A 22,571-nucleotide genomic window follows, 5' to 3' on the forward strand; every position below is an offset into this window, starting at 1 on the left:
AAGAAATATGGCCAATTTATTTAGGCATTAAGATATATCCAATACCTTTTATTTATATAATATACAGGCATACAGCAACTGGCTTATTAACAACCTTCGATTCCTTTATAACACCCGACAGGTCTAGTACAGTCTTGCAGTCATTTAAAATATGACTGACAGGTTCAGGTTCTTTGCTACAAAGTCTATAACCAAGTTTTCATAAACAGCACCATTACATGCAGGTGTCCCTTGACTCGCGCATGCCCAGAAAGGAAAGATGTTATACCTGTGAGCTGATTCCTGCTTGTTCTCCGTAGTACTATAAATTTTGCCGTGTGTATGACCGACTATATTTTGCCAGTCAGATTTATGGTGCCTTCGAGTCGCAAGCTTTATTCTGGTCGCTTTTTGGTACTCCCATGGCCGGTTCTGGACAAAAGTATTTAGTAGGTGATGGTCTTCTGACAAGTTAAAGTATTGTGTTGGTGTGCTGATAGAAGTTAACGAATAAGGATTTGGCAAAAATCTTCAACAGTAGAGTGCTGAAGGAGTTTAAGGAAAAAGATACAGTAAATAACTGGTAGTAACACAACAGCGAAGTTGTGGCACGAGTGGGAGAGGAAGTTCTAGGAAAAACAGCTAGTAAAGATCTCCTAGGGACAGAGAAATTTGGTGATGAAGTGCAACAGAAGGATAGGAAGAAGAAAGAGGTATCAGAGGTCTAAAAGAGGGGAAGATAAGGATACCTACAAGGTAGCAAAGAGGAAAGCAAAGCGTGCTGTAGCTACTGCTAAGCAACGATCATCTGAAGAGTGGGAAACCCCCAAGGGGATGAACAGGTTATACAGCATTGCTAAAGAAAGGGACAAGTCATCACCGGACTTGAAACACGAACGAGAAGACGAGAGGAGAGACAGAGAACGACGGACCCCAAATAAGCATGTAATACCGGTAAATGAGGACTATAGAATCTGGCGAGGAAAATTAAATAGTAGTTTTAAATGATAGGACACCAAGGTAGATCATGAGGGAGGATTTACTTTTGTAGGTACTTCTGATAACTCTGTAAAAAATTTGGCTTGCTTTTCAAGGGAACTAGTGCAGATATTGTGGGAATTCTCAGTAGATTTGTAATACTTTTCAGACCATCAGGAAATAATCCCGGAGCTTAAGATGGTGAGGGATCAGGGGCAGGTGCATAATGATGACATTTTACCGTTAATACCTAAACTTAAGTGGACAAAACAAGATAAAAGAAATTTTCAAAATAATATAAAGGAACGAATTCAGGTGCTAGACGTGAACATTCTGAGGCCAGAAAGTTTTGTAAAAGAATTGCAAAGAATCATTAAGGAGATCGCCGAGATAGAAGAAGTAGGCGAACAGAGAGGTAAGAGAGGCGGTAATAGAAAAAGTGGACAAGTAAGGTTTGATCAAGAATGTGGGACTTTGAGAAAGCAGCAGGCTAGAAAGTTTCCTAAAAATATTTGAGGATTATGTGTGGGATATGTATCAGACATGTAAAGGCAAAAAGGGACATATACCATGAGAGTGGAAGAGAATCTAAGTAGGGCACTTGACTCTAAAGAGTTTTGGTCTTTAATGGGAGTTTTTAAAATTAAAGATAGTTCGAGATATGCATCAATTTCGTTAGAGACATTTCGTCTGCACTTTTTAGGTTTTCTAAATCCAGCACTTAACTCGGACCAACAAGTTATGAGAAGCCTTATATTAACGATGAAAGTATGGATGGGAGTTTTGATATGACGGAATTAGATGTAGCGCTCACAAGCCTAAAGAATAATAAAGCACCCGGCATCGATAGGATACCGGCCGAGTTTTATAAAAATCTTTTTGTTACTAGCAAAGCAAAGTTATTGAATATTTTTAACGCAATGTTTATTTGAACATCAGTTCCGGATGACGACAGAGCGGTACCTTAGCGAGGTTCTTAAACCACAGGTTGTCCCATTTGCTAAAAATATTAATCCAGAATTTATCCTTCAGAAAGATAATTCGAGACCATACGTGGCCAGAATAGTGCAAAATTATTTGTCTACCCATAATATTCAATGTCGCCATAACCTACTCAGTTTTCTAAGAGGGTGTATCGGGCAATATATTACCACTCGCAAAGGTGAGGTTTGAGATTTGAATAGAAAAGGCTGTTTGTATAGTACAGTTCATTTTAACATAATAGATGCATGTAGTAGAGTTAAACTAGGATAGATGCTAACGGGCTGAATGTTGTGACAGCAAGATTCCAATATAACTAAAGGATAAATTGTATGAACCTATCATAAGACCAGCTACTATGTACCACATTTTGAACAGTTAAAACCAGTGGCGAATCTAGACATTTGCCTTGGGAGAGAAACTTTCAGGGAGACTTCCAATGAAACACCAACCAAAAGACATAACAAAGATAAACCCCAACTACATAAAAGACATAAATAATGGGTTTTCTTTAATTTTGATCTCAACATCTCAACAACCAACTTGCGCATGTAAAACTGAATGTTTCTTGGGAGAGACAACGCTTGAAACATACTGATAGGCCCAAATATCTTGAAGTAATACTAAATCGGTCACTAACGTATAAATTCCACTGTCAGAGCACAAGACAAAAGGTTTCTACGAGAAACAACCTTCGCCGGAAACTTGTAGGGAGCAAGTGGGGTGCAAACTCCCAGGTCTTGAAAACAACAGCTGAGGCCTTACGTTTCCCAACAGGGGAATATGCTTGTCTCGCCTGGGGTAGATCTAGACACGCACAACAAGTCACCACGGCGTTAAATAAAACATGTAGAATAATTGCCGGTTGTATGAAGCCTACCCCTCTACCCCTACGGTACCGGGTAGCTGGAATCATATCACCAGACGACCGTAGATGCGCCTCACAATATGTGGAGAAGTTCAGACAAACTTTCGATGAAAGGCACCAATTATACGGGTTTGACGAACCGCCAGGAATCAGCCGACTTAAATCAAAGAAAAGGTTTATGAGAAATGTCAGCGTCGAACTACCCGAACTGTTCCCCCTACATCCAGAACGACCTAATAGAATGAACCTGGACTGGATAACCTGGCGGGAACTCAATCGCATACGCACAGGTGGTGCCCCTGTAAAACAGAATCTCATTAAATGGGGCATCAAGACAGACAGCGACGCACTTTGTGAATGTGGGGAAATACAGAACGTGGAGCACGTGAGAGTATGCAGACTTTGTCCATCACAGTGCACCCTCGATGATTTATGGCTCACAAATACAAAGGGTGTAGACGTAGCCCAATATTGGGCAGAAAAACTGTAGTCGGATCCAGACACGAAAAAGTAGAAAGTAAGCTTAATTTTGAATCTTTCATTTTGAAATTTTCTTATTTCTCCCCGTGTGTCCGCCACTGGTTAAAACGAAAGAACGAAATATATCTAGCGTAACAAAAGGATAAAATTAATAATTAATATATTAGGCCATTCAACATCTAAAGTTGTTTTAAAATTCAGATTAAATTCTGACAGAAAATAATAATGATTATTAGAATTTTTGGAAGTCTCTAAACTTAAATCCACAAGTATAGATCAGGATATGTAAATTATCACTATCCCAAACCAATTAAAATCTAATCTAATAATATTCCAATAACACCCCCGAACGCCGCCTTTGGAATCAATATAGACAGAAATCCACATGTTGGAGATCTTGCGCAGACTACACCCGCTACGAGCGAACGCGTGTTGAGTTGCCTATCCGCCGTAGAGCTTGACGCATTGTCTGTGGCTCTCGTTTCGCCGAAATGACGGTTCGAGTTTGATAAATGTCAAAACAATTCAGAAAAACAACGAAAATGTGCCGGAAAATAGTCTTTTTAACGTTTGCGAACTTTTTCGTGCTGTGGATAGGTGTAATGGTGGATTTTACCGACACTCAGCTGGTAATCAATGTCAGGAATCAGGTGAGTGAGTGAAAACATGTGTCCTAACCTAATTTTTTTTGTGGTATTCGGTTTGTTTTTGTTGTTGTATTTGTTATTATTTAGCACTTACGTAAGAACCTAATAACTATCAGTGTCAATAATAGATACATATTTATCTAAATAACACTTTTATATAAAAATAAACAAAATACAAACATTTATCTATACTTTTTCGTTTCTCTATAGCACTTGTTTGTTTTAGTAGTTATTCAAATATTTAGAAACTACTTATATTAATAGTATATAAAGGAATTTGAGCTTTGAATACAGATCTTGACTGGAGTTCTTTTTAAATTTAATATTTATGTACCTTTTGTTACTCGTGGATGAATAAATGTTATTATGGATTTTATCTTATTTCATTTTTATGAAATCGTATTTAGTAGATATCAAAATATTGTGATTTAATATGTCTTTTCTCTAAGGGATCACACGCGAAATATTTTTTACGATGTCTTTATCGTTCATCATTTGTGACTTCTTTTGTGTCTCGTCTTCTTGTTCCTTAACCTTGTGGTCTCCAAATAATATAAATAACTTTCGTTGTTGTCCTGCACGAATCGTTATTATCGTTTTTTTTTTCAGCATAGCATTGATTATTTAATCTGATAACATTCAACAGTCTGCTTTAATTTTTTTTTGTAATATCCTAACTCTGTTGCTCTATTCCATTAAACTGTTTCATACTATTCTTAATGTTCATTTGATTTTCGTTGGTTCTTTAATATTTTAATCTCGGAATACACATTTTCCCATTTCACCAGATTATGTGTCATGTATACTTTTGCAGACTTTTGCCAAAACAATCTGACTCTATTTAAAGATGTATTTAAAGATACAGCTGGAACCGTTGATCTTTATCCGTGAGTCAAGAATTTTTTTATTTACATTTAAGTACTTATTTAACATTCTTAAACCCGAGCGAGGTGCAGTTGAACCCAGATATCAATTTTTGGCGATATTTTCAAAAATATTTTTTGAAGCGAAATTTTTGATTTTTTTATTTCTGTATTGGAGTATTATTTTTTTTCTCTATAGTAAAATGCTGAAGCGAGCGTCACGGAACTAGCACCACAAGATGACTTCGTCACGGGTAGTGTCATAGAATAGCGGTTCTTGACATCAATTCACCACTCGCGATCAATTCGTTTCTAGTTATCGTATATTTACTATAAGCATCATCTGTTTAATTTTTATAATAATTTTCGTATTAAAACAATTTCATACAAATACAATTATTATTTTTAAACATATTTAGTTTATATAATAATTAAATTTACTATCAAATGATATTTGTTTATATTTTATTATTAATATTTGGTCTGAATTTACTTATGACAGATTTATCTGTCAATAAGTAATCAATCAGTAAATTATATTGAAAATCAAACGTCTACGTCTAAAGATGGTACTTAGTGTGTGGGAAAAAGTTCCACTCTCTACGAGGATAAATAGAAGAAAATGTAATTTACAAAATATTACAACAGGTTTGACTAGATGCAGTTCTTAATTTTCCACTATAAAAGAAGCTTTTGAATTATTTTTTTCGCAAGATATTATTAATGTGTCGTATTGCCATATATACATGGCGCTCACCAGCAGATAAACCGAAAAAAGTGAACAGTAAGAAACCAAATCTATTATATAATGATTAAAGAGAAATATCATAACACCATCAAATCAATTAAAACATATCCAGGAGCAGGTGCCACTATCAGACCATAACCCACTAATCGGTAATCTCACGCTTAAGCTTAAACATATTAGAAAACCCCAAAGAACTCCAAAATTAGATGTTAGAAAACTGAAAGAAACTGATATAAAAACAAACTCCAACAGAAAATATACGAAAACTTTGATACATTAGATATTAACACCTACGAGATAAACCAACAATGGGAAACACATTAAAAAACTGCCTCCTCGTTCCTCGCAAGGAGATATTAAAGCACCGATAAGAAAAGAGACAACTAGATGACCGACGAAATACTGGGCAGGATGAACCAAAGACGACAAGCCAAGAACAAAGACAGTCATAATTACAAAATCATTAACAATGAAATTAGAAAAATGATAAGATAGGCAAAACAAACTTACTACGAGGAAAAATGTAAAGAGATAGATATCTTCAGAACAAATACGACCTATTCAATCATAAAAAGGTTAAAGAAATGGCAGGGCTGCAAAAAAGAAACCACAACACAACTCTTTTAGATAACAATGGAAATACTATGACAATGACTGGCGAAAAGCTAAAACGATGGAAAGAATATATTTTTTTTTTTTTTTTTATTAAATTTGTAAATTTACAATCTGCTATTACAAGCTATTAGTAAATGTGAGTATTGCAAATACATGAGAGGAGAAATTATCCACTGATAACACTCCCAATACTAACACTAACAAATAAAATCAGTGTAGGATTATAATTTGAAACTAGAATTGAAATGGAAATTAAAATTAAAGTTAAAATTAGTGAATAAAGTCTGTTGGCCACTGTCTCTTCAATCTTCGTCTGACTTCTGGTTGTAGGTGTAGTTGTCTTGCTTCCTCGTTGGGGTGGGCTGGCAGATGTTCTAAATAATTTCTTGTTAGTCTGCTGATTTCGTCTTCAACGAACGGTATTCCAGAGTCATCATGTAGTGTTTTATTACTAACGTACCACGGCGCATTGAAAATCATTCTGAGTATTTTGGATTGGATCCTCTGAATGATTTTGGTATTAGAAGGCTTTGCACAGCCCCATAGTTGCACCCCATATGTCCATATAGGCTTTATTATGCACTTATACAAGAGAAGTTTATTATCTGTGGATAACTGTGATTTTCGGCCTATTAACCAATTCATTTGACGTATTTTCATGTTGATTTGGATTTTTTTTGCCAAGATGTGTGCTTTCCAAGTGAGCTTTTGATCAAGTGTCATTCCCAGGTATTTGACTTCTGTTTTTACTGGTAGTAATGTGTTGTTCAGTCTAATTCTTGGACATATGATGTTCCTGTTGGTGAATGTAATTTGATTAGACTTAGTATGGTTAACTTTGATTTTCCATCTATTCATCCAGTCTTGTAGTAGGTTCATGTGTATTTGAAGGTTTCCTGATGCTACTTGGGGGTCATCATCGATGGATATTATGGCGGTGTCATCTGCGAACATGGCTACTGTGGTCGTATTTGTTGTTGGAATATCAGCAGTGTATATGAGGTACAGGAGGGGACCCAGGACACTTCCTTGAGGGACACCGGATTTTATGGGATAGTAATGAGAGGTTTCTGTAAGGAATCTGACTTGAAAGTGACGTTCTGTGAGGTATGATTTTAAGAGTAGATAGTGAGGAGTGGGAAAGGATGACTTAAGTTTATACAGGAGACCATCATGCCAAACACGGTCGAAGGCTTGTTCTATATCCAGGAAGGCAGCAGTGCAAATTTTTTTCTCTTCGAGGCTTACATTAATGTTTTTAACAATCCTATGACACTGTTGTAGAGTTGAATGGGCTTCGCGGAAACCAAACTGGTGTGTGGGGATCACTGAATTAATTCCGATGTCTTCTGAGAATCTTTGGAGCAGAAGTCTTTCTAAGATTTTTGACATTATTGGAAGTAAGCTGATTGGTCTATATGAAGTAGTAATATTTGGTGGTTTATTTGGTTTACTAATCATAATTATTTGTGCGAACTTCCAATTAATCGGGTAGTAGGCTAATCTTATGATACTATTATATATCATTGTTAGTAGGACAATTGCTTTTCTCGGTAATTTTTTTAATATTAGCCCAGTGATCATGTCAAAGCCTGGTGCTTTGTAGTTATTGCATCTAGAAATTTGTTCTTTGACATTATTAGGAGTAAAGTATTTGATTGGTAGCATCATTGGGCATGGAGCGTCTAAGAAGTTTTTAACTTGTTCTTCGTTATTATTGTTATTAAGTTCAGGTGCACCAAAAACGTGTGAGAGATGTTCAGCAAATATTGATGCCTTTTCTTGTTCAGTTTTTCCCCAGCTTCCATCGGCTTTCCTTAGAGGTGGTATGTGCTGTATAGGTCTCTTGAATGATTTCGTTGCTTTCCAGATGCTGTGGTCTTCTTTTGACAGGCTGTTGATGAATAGTTCAAATGTATCATTCCTCGCGTCTTGTAGAGCAGTTTTAAGTTGCCGTGTTAATCTATTGTATTCATTTTTATCTATAGGATTGCGACTTCTTTGCCATATGCGCCTGGCTCTTCTTTTTTGTGCAACAAGACGTTTTATATATACGGGTATGTTGGTGTCACTTGGTTCTTTGTCATTCTGAGGGGGTGTAGCTATTTCAGCGGCTGCATGTATAGTTTGGGTGAGAAGAAGCACAGCATTATCGATATCGTCTGGTTGCTTTAATCTTATATTTAAATTTAAATTTTCATTTATGTAAGACTCGAATATATTCCAGTTGGTTTTTGATGTTGTCAACTTAGGGATATTCGGACGTTTTATAATTTGCGTAGATAGTGTCACAATTATGGGAGTATGGTCGGTGGACAGATCCCAGGATGCTTGTATGTCAAAATAATTTAAGGCCATGTTATGGAGGATAAAGAAGTCGAGTAGATCTGGGATTTTGTTTGGATCTGATGGCCAGTAGGTGGGTTGCCCTGTAGATAAGTAAGAGCTGTTTGTGTTAGCTATGGCTTGTCTGAGATTTTTTCCCTTTGTCGTACATAGTCTTGATCCCCAGTCTGTATGCTTGGCATTCCAGTCACCTCCAATTACGAATTTGTTTGATAGATGTTTGAAGAAGTCTTCATATTCTGCTGTGGTGATATTATGCCTTGGAGGGCTGTACATTGCCGCAATGTCAAAAGACCATGATTGAGAACTGATACAGATTATTGCAGCTTGTATTTTTTCCGTCTGATACATTATTTCCTCATAGTGTGGTATAGTGTTACGTACAATAATAGCAGCGCCACCGTGTGCTGTTCCATCAGGATGGTTGGTGTTGTAAATAGAATAATGAGGGATCTTGAACATCGTTCTGTCAGTGAAATGGGTTTCCGATATGAGTAGAACATCAATTTTGTTATGTTTAAGAAAGTTAGTAACTTCTGTGTTATGGTTACCTAGGCCGTTGGCATTCCATTGTGCAATTCGTAGTGACTTAAGTTCCATTACTAATTTTATTTATTACTGTGGAAAGCATGTTTAAGATCACGCTATTTTGATTAATTAGTTGTGAAAACATAGCTTTGAATTCGTTAAGGAAACTCTTCATCATCCCTCCAATGTCACTGTTTGTATTACTTACATGTGTTCCACTTGTTATTTGAGCGTAAGTTGCATGATTCTGGTTGTATGAGTTCGTATTTTTATGGACATTATTTACATTTATTCCACCCGCTGCTTGTGTGTAAGTCGCGTGATTTTGATTGTTTAAGTGCGGATTATACTGTACTGTATTTCTGTTATATTGTAGTTGATTGTTCGCTGGAGTGTGCGATGATACTCCTCTTGCTCTGTTTCTACTGCTAATTAACTCTTTATATACCATGCATCCTTTGTAATTTGCGGTGTGTGCTCCATTGCAGAGAGCACATATGGCGGGTGTGTCTCTAGGTTTTTTACAATCAGCTGACATATGGTTGCCTCCACATTTTACACAGTGATAAGGTCTATTACAGTATGTCTTAGAGTGTCCATACAATTGGCATCTGGTACACTGGACAATGTTATTCTTTTTATACGGTGGCTCAATAACTATTTTCGCATTGTTTATAAATTGAATTTCATATATTTTTTTATTATTTCGATTAGGTTCTATATCGACGTAGAACATCATTAGAGGGTCCTTACTTACTCTGTGTTTTATATTTACAATATTGCGTACTAAATGCCCATGTTTTTCTATTTCGCTTTTTATTATATTAATGGGCACTGTATGATGTAGATTACGAATTACAACTCTGTATGCTCTATCCTCTTTCATTTGGTACGTATGATGCACAATTTTTTTGCTGTTTAAATGTCTTACCAGTTTTCGGTATGTTTCTGAGTCACGGGAATTTATTTTTATTGTGTTGTTCTTTAATGCTGTACAATAGAATGTCTCTGTTTGTGTTACTTCCGATAGGCTATTAACCATTTTATTGTATTCAGTAACACCATATATAAAAATTGGTGGGGGTTTAGAGGTTGCTGGAGTTTCGTTGGTATTTTCTGTACTGTTATTGTTGTCGTTTTCGTTTTCATTTTGTAGAATCTGAAATTTATTGCTAGTTACTACTGTGTCTTCGTTTTCTGTTGGTGTCGGAGGATTAATTTTGCGTTTTTTGTTACTATGTTGTATAGTTTGCCATTCGTGGATGTCCGATGACTCAATGTCGCTGATTTCCCCTGAAGATTCTTCACTTTGTAATGTACGTGTCATCTCAATCGAATCGTAAGCTCCATTTTGAGGTGAAGATAATGTGGGATTTATTTTAGGATTGTATTGACAGTTTGAGGAAGATTGTGATAGTACTTGGTTAGGAACATAATATATTGTTGTTGGTGGGTTATTTAAAATTTGTGCTGAATTTGGTTGTAAATTTTGTGGAAAAAGGACATTTGGGCATTCTGGTTGAATTTGCTGTTGCTGATATTGAGTATTTATTATTTGACCATTAACAGTAGCAGTATAAAAAAGAACACTCACCGATAAATCTGGTGGAGCACTCATTTTAATTGTTAAAACTGTATATTTTAATTTTTAAATAGTTTATAAATAGTATATCCACTTGAACGATAATGACGGTAAAAACGCGGCCGGAGCCCGTTTTTAATCACCACTATAAACTTTCGCCTAATTCGTATCGATGTTTACAGGTCGAGAGTCAAATGAATACTGGAAAGAATATATGGAAGAGCTCTTCGACGACGAAAGAGGAAACCTACAAGACATATCTTTCGAGGACAGAGAAACAAGTATAGAAATTACAAAGGAAGAAATATTGTATGCACTAAAGAACACCAGAAACGGAAAAAGCCTGGGGGTTAGATCAACTGTCTTGCCCTGGGCATTGATATCCTTAAAATAATAGAAAATGAGTACATGGATGTCCTCTTAAAGCTCTTTAATGAAATTTATCAGTCCGTATTCAGATATTGAAGAAACCCAATTTGGATTCCGTAGAGGCGTAGGTACCCGTGAAGCTCTCTTTGCATTCAAGGTACCAATCTACGATGAGTCTAGTTTTTATGTTAAGTTCTACTAGAATTGAGTTATTTATACGATGGGCCGTCCATGGAATGCGCAACATTATACAGTAGATCCACATTTCAAATGCCATTATACGCTTTGAATCGGCGTTGTTTATTGTCCAAGCTTCTGAGGCATAGGTGGCGATAGGAAATATCAATGCTCGAACAAGGCGTAATTTTGTGTTTTTTGTGATGTCAGTGTTCTTCCAAATTTTTGTGAGTTTGGCTGTTGCCGATCTGGCCATTGTGATGCGTCGGCCGATCTCGTCTTCGCATCTTTCACTGTTAGTAATAACGGAGCCTAAGTAATTAAATTGCCTGACCACTTCGTAACCTGCCATGTTTCTTCTATATCTATCATATATAGAAGAACTATACGTGAAATAAAATCTTAACTGTCTTTTAAAAATAAAAATTAATGGGAAAATCCCAGTAGTTGGCTGTATACCATCGTTTAAAAAAACATACAGAAGTTAAAACACTTCACCATTGTATTTAGGTATATAAAAACATATAGTTAAAACTTTTACAAGTGTCGTCAAAATTTATACAGTAGCATAACGTTTTCGATCTAATCAGATCATCTTCAGTGCCTTATGTAGTTGAAGCTAACAATGAATTTGTGGCTATGACATCCACATATGAGTTTACATCTCTCCAAAATTAAATTATATGGTGACTCTAGGTCGATGACATTGGATAAAATTTAATACTTGAGGAGCTACATGTCTCCCTGCTCGGTTTTTAACACGTGGTTCTTGTCAGTTAAAACGACACCGACCAACTTGAGACCAGCTTGATAGTTGGTCTGTGTCAGATCAGTAGGCCGACCGAGAAAAAGATGGAAGGATGATGTTGAAGCCGATTTATCTAGAATTGGGGTACAACAATGGGAAATAGAAGCGCAAGATCGTAGAGGATGGAGGACGATAGTGGATGCGACGAAGACTCACCCCGAGTTGTAAAGCCAGTGAAGAGAAAGAAGAAGAAGAAAAAATTGGTTTGCGTATTATTTTTGGAGCCTGGCACGCTGCTAAAGAGCCAATAAGTGTATTATGGGGCCAAGATCGAACTTAATGTCGTCCTGTAGTATGATCTACCATGTCTCGCAACAGATTATGTGCTTCCTAAGATTCGACAATTTTGAAACAAGAGAAGAAAAAAAAACGCACTGCTAAATTTGCCCTAAGCAAATTTAACTTTTTTTACCTCCTGCATTGTCGTTTGGAAATTTAACAAGTTCACTTTGTAATTCACTTCGAGTTTTATTTATATATCATTGGTTTGCTTACACCTGTAATATGACTTGACTTTTTAACAGCATCGTCAACAGAAACCGAATGATATTCCATTCTTAAGAAATTATAAACTTATTACTTATGATTACTTTCTGCACATTTTTTTAAACTAGTTATAAATTGTGAACAACACTGCATTTTTTATATATAATCACAATTAAATATTTCCTATTATAATAAGTATAACATTTATCAAAATTCTCAAGAAGGAATTAATTCTTACTGATCAAAATACCTTATAATCCTGCACCATTGTTGTTATCCTTGTTCTTACCAATTAACTATACCCTAACATTAGTGATTTCTAAGGAATTAATAATACCTAACAATTATCCTTAGATTATATATACATCGACACATCAACTGACCTAATTAGGGTCATTAGTGACCTTGTTTGAATTAAATGTATAATGTTGACAAAAAACGTTTTATTTATTCATGTTTTGTAGCAACTATTATAAACATTTTGGTCGTCAAAGTTAAACTTTTATCTTCAGGGGTAATGCGTTTCAGACATTTGCTGTTTTGCACCTCATTTAAATAACATTCTGTGTATTCTTTCATATCCTCTTCGGAAACAGTCGCCATAGCTGAATTTACAGAAATGCATAAATCTGAAACAAATACCAAAATTGTATTAGAAAATAAGCGCTAAATTATTATTTTGCTTTTTTTTGGCTTTCTCTCTACGAGGGGTAGGCTTTCCTCATTACTATTCTGTAAGTGTTTATCTTAGGAATGCTATCTTGTAGTGTCCCTGCATTTGATCCAGCACCAATTAGTATAAATAAACACTAAGCACTGAATCTTCATATACCTAATCCTACTTTCACATGAAATTTATCAGTCTCTGTGACAACAAAAGACACTGAAACCAAAAGACTGAATATTTCTTTTCGTACATTCTTTGTACAATATTTTAAACCTTTGTTTAGAGAAACCCACTTGTATCAGTTAATCACGGTAAAGCAGTATGATTTGAAAAATGACAGTTTTTATAAAATGGCCGATAAAATTTTTAATTTCAAAAATAAATTTTTCTGTAGAATAATTAAGAGATATGATTTGGGTATTAGCAGAAAGTACAAATTACCGTCTTGCATCCAGAATATATCAACAGCGTCATCCATATCCAGAATATGTTCTATACGGAGGAAGCCAAACGTAAAAGCTTTTGAAAAATTAATGAATCGTTTTGTTCGCACTGGGTTGGTTTCGTATAAAAAAAAAATGAGAGAACCAAAACTGTTATAAGCGAAGAAAAGGAATATGGCACTACTGAGGATTTCCACGTTAGTACTCGTAAAATTTCACATCAGCATGACGTTGACAGTCGATGATTATCATCGAGGATTAGTTTCTTGTCAACGGCCTCAGAAGTACGTGCATAGCGACTTTTTTCGATTAATATGCTTTTGGAGATGAGTGAAACTACATCTCATAAAAATGAAACAGTGAATCGGCATAATTTTCATAGTATGCAGCATGCAATCCCTGCTTTATTAACAGTCATGTCAATTCGGTCTATTAAGGTTTTGAGTGGTATTGTTGGGGACTGTGTGATTAGCCCCCATTTTTTTGACGGTCGTGTAAATTGTTTTATATATAACAAATAATTACGGACACTGCTTCACCTTCACTCCCATAAGCAGGTAGATAGAAATGTTAAGGACGCCATAATAGGTTTCTCAAAAATTAAATTCACAAAAACTTTTTTTTGAAACTATAATTTCTAGCGGGAGATAGAAGAAAAAAAGTTTGACTTGACTCTCAGGTGGGTAAAACAGGAATTGATGGTGCTCGGATAATCCCAGCACCTGGCGAAGCGCCTTCAAGATCTCAACCGCGAATAATCATATTTTTCACACATCACCGCAATCTTAGCAGTAAACATTCTCCGGGGATAGACTGTTCCAGTTAGCCTTGAATAGCTTAATTGTCGCGCTATATTTTGATTGAAAATTCTATAATTCCTTTTAAAATTACTATGGGTGAAACCGAAAACGAGAAAGACAGTAACTATTTTGGTAGAAGCATCTGGCAATGTAAACAGCAATAATTATTGTGGAATTACAGAGAAAATATTTAAAAAGGAGGATGAGGTAGCTTTTATTCGATGCAATTTAAACTGCACAAACAAACACTCAATGCGTGTTTTTTCGTTTGGAATTCAAATGTTTCTCTTTCGAATATTTATAAGGCCTAAATTAAAACCTTATACAGCATGGTAAAAAAAAACTGCTACAATTCAATGCAAATTCCTTTCATCACTTTTTATCGGTCTCTTTATTAAGCACCCGTGAAAACGAGGTCTAACATGCTGAGCTTTATTGAAAAGGCCCATGACACAAGCAATTTACCGGGTATTCCGATATATACGATAGGATAACTTTTTAATAAACTAATCGATCGATATGAAACAGTAAATTAGAAGCATTAAATAACTTCATAAAGTCGAATTGCGAAACTCTTCACTGTAGTTTTCTAGGTACACAAATAGCTATAAATACCATCTTCTTCGATCCCTAGGGACTTGTTGTCGAAACTTTATTTCACCAGAATAAAACTTTTCGTTCAATTACTATCAACTGTAATAAACGCAACTTAAGTTTTAAGATATATACTTTCGGTCGATCGTTTTTACTACAACTTAAAATAGAAACTTGTGAGTTCGTTGTAAGCTCAAAACCCTCTATTTTTTATATTCAATTTTAAAACTCTCCTAACTTGAAAGTGTTGAAACAAATACGGAAATTTAATCCTTGCTGTCATGACTTGAATATAAAATCACAAGAATACTGTACGGGTTCTATTAAAATAAATACAGGGGTGGGCATAAGTCAGCTGGCGTCCTCGAAAACGACACATGATCGAATTCCACCTTGACTCTTTCTCTCTCTTGACTTCCGTGTGCATTACCTAGCAACCCGACCGGCTGGGTATAAATGATCCTAAATGACCAATGAGAATGTCACGTGGTCGATAAACCCGGCCCATTAGAAAGAAATGCAGGGACTGCTTTGCGTCAGTTTTCACTGTCGCACTGGGGGAATGGGCTGGTATTACAACGATCAGTCTATCTTGTTTTATATGTCTATGGGTGTACTGGTAAAATATATAAAAGATACAAAAATACATCTAAGTACTAGTTACGTTAACTTCAAACAATATAACAGTTATGCTTCTTAATAACGATCACCATTCTGCCGTCCTAACATGAAAGGTCCTATCTGCAAAATTTGGTAAAATGACTTTATTGGCTCATGGCATGCGTAAACATATTATCTATGAATGTACAAAATGAAATTGTCCTATAAGCGTCTTAAGTGCCTTATTATATACCTAAATGGTTTGTCCTAACTGACTAAAAAGCAATGTTTACTAACATAAATTGTCCTATCTCACATATGCTAAGAAAAATTGTCCGTTTTAACTTTAGAAATGCAGTTAGGACTGTTTAAGGTAGCATTTTATACTGAACGGCATCAGTTAGGACAATTTTGCGTAGTACGACAAAAGCATGTTTGTAAAATAACTTGAAATAATTAATTATAAAAGGTATTTGTTATTATCAGACATTGGGTGTACGCTCATGTTTTTTCTATTTTAAGTAAATATATTGTGAGAAGTGGATGAAGGGTAAGTTTAATATTGTTACCTTATGTATAAGCAATAACTGATTGTAATTAGTGTTTGTAGTAGTAGCAAAAAATATAGACGCATATGCGTCTATATTCATTGGTAGTAGCAATGTAGCGTTACTTAGCCGGAACAGCGATAGATGTAAACTTATGGTATTTAGCCAAAATAGAAAATGCTCCAGATTATATACCTGGGCCGTCCAATAAATATCCGATATATTATATAACCAGAAGAAAACGAATTTAACTTCGTTCAGGATTTAATTCGAGATATTCATTTTCCAGCTCACAATAATTATAAACAACACAGTTGATAAAGCTAAGAGTAAACTGTATACAAAAGCTGGGAAAATAAGAAAAAGAAAACAAATTGAGGAGCCATTTGTCGAAAGAAAGAAACAAAAAAGAAAGAGTTACATAAGAGCTTATAAAGTTAAAAAGTCACGTAAATTCAAATTCAATTGCGCTGAAAAAATTTCGTTTACTAGGCAAAAAGACATTAACACACAATACTGGCTATTGGAAAAGAATACCAAAAACAGTTTTTTTTGAGCTGCGTAAAATAAAAATAGAAAAAAAGAAGTACATCTCAGAATCAAACATTGCCAAGAGTGTATTCCTACAAATACTATCTAACATCAAAGAAAGCCAAAGAGGTGTGTATTTGTACAATGAAAAGCGTGAAAAGATATTTCTTTTGGCGACATTTGGCTATGAAAAAGACAATGATAGAATCATTGCTGTAGACAATATAATAATCAAATTTTTTGAGCCAGGTCATACTTTTATGGCAGCAGATTCATTTCATCGCCAAGTTGAGTTTGCCCCCAAAAGAAAAAAAAAGTATACGATTTTGACGATTTTTTCGAAACGGTAAAACAAGCCAATTCATCAAAAGTTAATTTAATAAAAATGCTACTTTTTAACTTCACTGACTGTACCTCCACATATAAGTTACACAAGCTGATTTCTAGCGTTTACTTAAAAGATATATTTTGTCTTCATTTTAAAAGAAGAAATTATTACAAAACAGAATTTGAAAACAATTTTATTGATTTAAAATTTAAAATTATTATAAAATTAAAAGTGTTCAGTTCATTGGAATTTCAGTTTCATTTAGGACAATTTCAGTATGTAATGCAAAAAAACCTACTTCATATACACTAAGTTAAATTGTCCTAAGTGACAATATAATCAAAAATCGACTAACCTGGAAAGAATAAATCAAAATTATGACCAGCAACTAAATTCTATTCTCCGACATAATATACAAAATAAAACATAAAAAGTTTCTTAAATTACCAAGCGTTATACAATGAAAAGAAACAAAAACTGGATTTTCTCAAAACCTAAATTTTGCAGATAGGACCTTTCATGTTAGGACGGCAGCATTTATCTCATCTGATTAAAGCAATATTTACAAAATTATAGCCCAAAAAGACAGACGTGCTTAATTATCAAACTCTTGAAGCAATTGACAGTGTATGTCGTAGATGAGAGAGAAAACGACAATGTACGTATTGTACTCTACGATTCACGGAATCTTAAAGACATACAATGTCATTGTTACTCTCTATAACGTCCAGGACGTGCTCGAAGTAGATTTATGAAACGTACCTTTGAGTTGGTGGTTTATGGCAGGTCGATAAAACCAATCACAGCACAAACTCTTAACATTTCATTGACTTCCGGATGAGAAAATGGAAGATTTCCATTACAATCCTCATAACAATGTCATATAATGATAGAGAAATTGATTATTATGATCTAATCATGTGTCAATAGCTCAACAAGTCACTTACTATTTTACTATGATAGATGCGTGGAACCAATGGTTCTAACAATAGCTTATGGTTAATGAGACAAGTGTATGGTAGGATCTTTGATCCACATCCCATGCATAAGTCTTATGTGACAGTTATAAAATACTTTTGTAGTCATATACGTAACTCCACTACAACTAATGAGACTGTTTTGACTATTTTTGTATTTCGGTAGATCACCCTTTACTTTCAACAGAATTTTTTTAACAGAAAAGGCATAACTCTCAAAGTTAGTACTTTTGGTGTTGTATACAGTGTCTCCTGTCTTGACTTGAATGGGTTTATACATTGGCTAAACCTCAAGAATAATAAAAGATCAAATTGCATCTCATAGAAGTGACTGTGTATGGCATCCAGAACTTTGCACCCTAGCTAACCATATACTGAAAAATATCCATCATATATGCTTTGATGAAGATAAAATATTGAAGAAAAAGACTAACAACAAAAAAAGAAACTTTTGAAAGCCTTTCATTTATCAAGAAGAAAATAACATCAACTGTAAATCAGACAACCCAGTGAAATATTTTCCAACTACTACACTATGAAAAAATGTTAACCCAGATATTACTACCGTCCTTTTAAAAGGCAGTGTAAATTATGCGTAATTTAGGTTAGTACAGCTACCAACTGATAGATGGCTCTAGATGGAGTGTTTTCAAGAGCCAGCATTCGACAAGTTTTGGTTTTGGACTACAAAATGGATGCTTATAATTGGAGGTAAGTCTAGAATTAAAAAAACTGTTATTTCACGGCATTGGCATGTGGATTATTGTATCTTCTTCTTCTTCTTAAGGTGCCATGCATTTCTGCGTAGACGTCCACCGTACATCGTCTTGTCAGGTGAGATGTTAAATATTCTGGATTAAATAATTCTGTTTTTAGCAGCATTGCGAAGCATTTCATAGCTGTGGATTCCTGTCCATTGTCGAATATTGCGCAGCCATGACATTTTTTTACGTCCGAGACCTCTCCTACCCTCTATTTTCCCTTCGAGTATCAGTTGCTGAAAAGTGTATCGTTCTCCTCGTATAATGTGCCCCAAGTATGCAGTCTTCTTACTTTTTACATAATTAAAAAGTTCCCTATCCTGTAAGCCCACTCTTCTGAGTACTTCCTCATTTCTGACCCTGTCCGTCCATGATATTCTGAGCATTCGACGCAGGCACCACATTTCGAACACTTCAAGTTTGTTAATGGAACTGGCCTTTAACGTCCATGCTTCCATTCCGTACAAGAGAACAGGCCACACGTAACACTTAAGCATCTTGTATCGGAGGTTGAAGTCCAATTTGCGATCAGTCAGAAACTTACGAAGCCTCAAAAAAGCATTTCTGGCTTGTTCAACTCTGCTCTTTATTTCATTCTCGGGGTCCCAACCCTCATTCAGCAAACATCCCAAGTATTTGAATTGCCTGACTTGTTCGATTTCTTCTCCAGAGACATATATCTTTGCGTTGGGGTAATCATTTCTACTTATAATCATTGATTTTGTCTTCTTGATATTTATTTTCAAACCCCGAGCTTCACTTGCAAGAGTTAGATCATTCAAAAGGCATTGAAGATCTTCGATGTTATCTGCCACTATGGCTGTATCATCGGCATACCTGATTATTGTATAATAGGGACTTATGTACGTATATTCTTGGCTCGAATAGTTATCACGTTGTTTCAAAGGCTCGCCGCTTGGGATTTCATTTTGTTCTTTTAAAAGGACGGTAGTAATTAGTACTACCAACGTGCGTATTGTTTCAGGAGGCCTCTCAAATTGCATGAGCTATTAGAAGAGCTTGATTCTGATGAAATCCCAGTCCCTCCAGATGGTTTGATCATATTTCCCCCAGAAAATGCCAATGATGATGTCACCGATTGCGACTCCGGCGATGAAGAACTAACTACAATAAATAATTTACCGGATAGTCAGTTGAGAAACGATGTAGAACTTGTTTTTGACAATTACCACAAGATTCTGTGAATTCCAGCCTACCAGAAGAAGATTCGGATGATGACAATATACCATTGGCTTTGTTTCTTTCCAAGGAAAAGCTGCCCCATCAATTAGAGAAGAGAATATCTGCACACTGGATTCAAGGAGACTTGTATCAACACCCTGATTGTACTTACTGGAAAACTCAATTTGGACCGAAAATGACTCAGTCGCCGATGGAAATTTTCAATTTGTTTTTTGATGATGAAGTCATCAATTTGGTTACCGAATACACTAACATCTACGCAGGACAAAGAAATCTTTTGAACGACATTACTCAAAATGAGATTCGATGTTTTATAGGCGTTCTTGTATTGAGTGGTTATGTGGTTGTGCCGAAAAGGTACATGTACTGGGAAAATCGTGACGATTCGCACAACGCAATGGTGGTAGCTGCTATATCTAGGGATAGATTTTCCCACATAATGAAAGTTTTGCATGTCTGCAATAACTTGTCATTAGATAAATTTGATAGATTTGCCAAGATGCGACCCCTGTTCGACGTAATAAACAAAAAATTTATACAATTTTCCCCTTTAGAACAACAACACAGCATAGATGAGGCAATGGTTCCGTATTTTGGTCGCCATCCCACAAAACAATTCATCAGGGGAAAACCAATCCTTTGGGGGTACAAAATGTGGGTAGGAGCCCTTCGTCTGGGATACATAGTTTGGTTTTCTCCTTACCAAGGTAATTCCACTACAATACCTGAACAATATAAAGTCCTTGGATTGGGTGCATCAGTAGTTCTATCTTATGCAGACAGATTGAATGAAGTATGGCCTCAAAGGCGATTCCATCTTATTTTTGATAATTATTTTACTTCTATTCATTTACTGCATGAGATAAAACAAAGAGGCATATTTGGTACAGGCACTGTAAGGGAAAATCGCACCATGAAATGCCCTTTACCCTGTTCATCTATTATGAAAAAAACTGAACGTGGTAAATACGAGTATCGTCTTGATAAAAATACAGGAATAGTGGTTTACCGCTGGCATGATAATAATATCGTTTCTATTGCTTCCAATTTTGTACCAGTAATGCCTTGCTACTCTGTAAAGAGATTTTCACAAGCAGAGAAAAAACATAATATTCAAGTTCCTCAACCAAATATTGTTAGAATATACAATAACTTCATGGGTGGCGTTGATCGCAGTGACCAGAACATCAGTTTATATCGAGTGTCCATAAGAGGAAAGAAATGGTATTTTCCCCTTTTTGCTCATTGCGTTGATATGGCTATTCAAAATGCGTGGCAGATTCACAAAACTCAAGACGGTAAACTGGATCAACTTGAATTTAGAAGATCTATTGCAACTAATATTTTGGAAACTTTTAAAAAAGAAACAAAACGCGGACCTTCTAAGCGGAATTCGAATTCGGTAGCCAATTCAAGATATGACGGTATTAACCACTTGGTTCTTTATCAAGAAAAGCAATCGCGATGTGGATATTGTCACAAAAAAGTCCAGTTTTTGTGTGAAAAGTGCAAAATACCTTTACATCCAAAATTTTGTTTTAAATCCTTTCATTCTTTGTAAATTGATACTAATAAAATATATATGATATCTGGTACCGTATATTACTACCGTCCTTTTAAAAGAACATGTCAAAACTTGACAGGTATCGTCATAAAAAAATATATGATTGTGTTTTTTGGTTCCATATGCTATAATTTCCATGAAAATTCGAAATTAATTCAAAATGTTAACAATAAAAGTTTCAGTAATATCTGGGTTAAACAACCGATATACACAAAATAACTTGATTACATGAAAGGCAATAATATCACGGCGTGTTTAACCTTAGGGGTAATGTAATGAACATTGAGTTAAAAAATTTCTAAAACATCAAACACTGTAAAAAGTGTCATCTATGGATATTCTACAATATATGACTCACACAATATAAATATATATATGTGTGGTTCAATACAACAGTCTGATTAGCTGTAATGGAATTACATATACGATTACAACAGTTTTTAATAACTGTCACATGCATGGGGTGTGCATCAAAGATTCTACCATACACTTGTAATCTCATTAACTATAAGCTCTTGTTAGAACCATTGGTTCCACATATCTATCATAGTAAAGTAGTGAGAGACTTGTTGAGATATTGACATATGACTACATCATGATGATAAATTTCTCTATCTTTATATGACACATTGTTGTGAGGATTGTAATAGCACTCTTCCGTTTTCAAAATAAAAGAAAATTGTACTAGAAGTGAGACATTTTTTTTCATCTGGCAGTCAATGAAATGTTGAGAGTTTGTGCTGTTATTGGTTTTATCGACCTGGCATAACAAACCCACTCAACGTTCCGTTTTAAAAAATCTATTTCAGAAACGTCCTGGACGGAATAGAGATTAGCATTGCTGTTGTATGTCTTTAGGGTTCCGCGAATCGTAGAGTACAATAGATACATTGTCCTTTTTCCTCTCATCTACGACATACACTGTCAATTGCTTCAAGAATGTGACACACTAAAGCTATGGTTTGTTAGAACAGTGAGCAACGCATAACTCACAGTTAGTCGAACGCCGCGCACGTTTGTGAAAATCAAAGGAATGGTTCTGTTCTGTATGATAACGGTTTGTTAGGTCTGCTTAGTTGTGCGCACTTCAGAGCGATAGC

General features: G+C 35.3%; 1 protein-coding gene across 1 annotated transcript in view; it reads left to right on the top strand.

The window, feature by feature from the left end:
- Positions 1–3,737: 3,737 nt before the first annotated feature.
- The window catches only part of oaf (BRICHOS-like domain-containing protein out at first), a 788,141-nt gene continuing 769,307 nt past the window's right edge, over positions 3,738–22,571 (top strand). Inside the window, exon 1 of the mRNA XM_072522442.1 lies at positions 3,738–3,936. Within this exon, the coding sequence (XP_072378543.1) occupies positions 3,799–3,936 (138 nt within the window). The 5' untranslated portion in view covers positions 3,738–3,798. The remainder of the gene's footprint in view (positions 3,937–22,571) is intronic.

This window comes from Diabrotica undecimpunctata, chromosome 2, assembly GCF_040954645.1.
Source record: "Diabrotica undecimpunctata isolate CICGRU chromosome 2, icDiaUnde3, whole genome shotgun sequence".
In the NCBI taxonomy this organism is placed as follows: domain Eukaryota; kingdom Metazoa; phylum Arthropoda; class Insecta; order Coleoptera; family Chrysomelidae; genus Diabrotica; species Diabrotica undecimpunctata.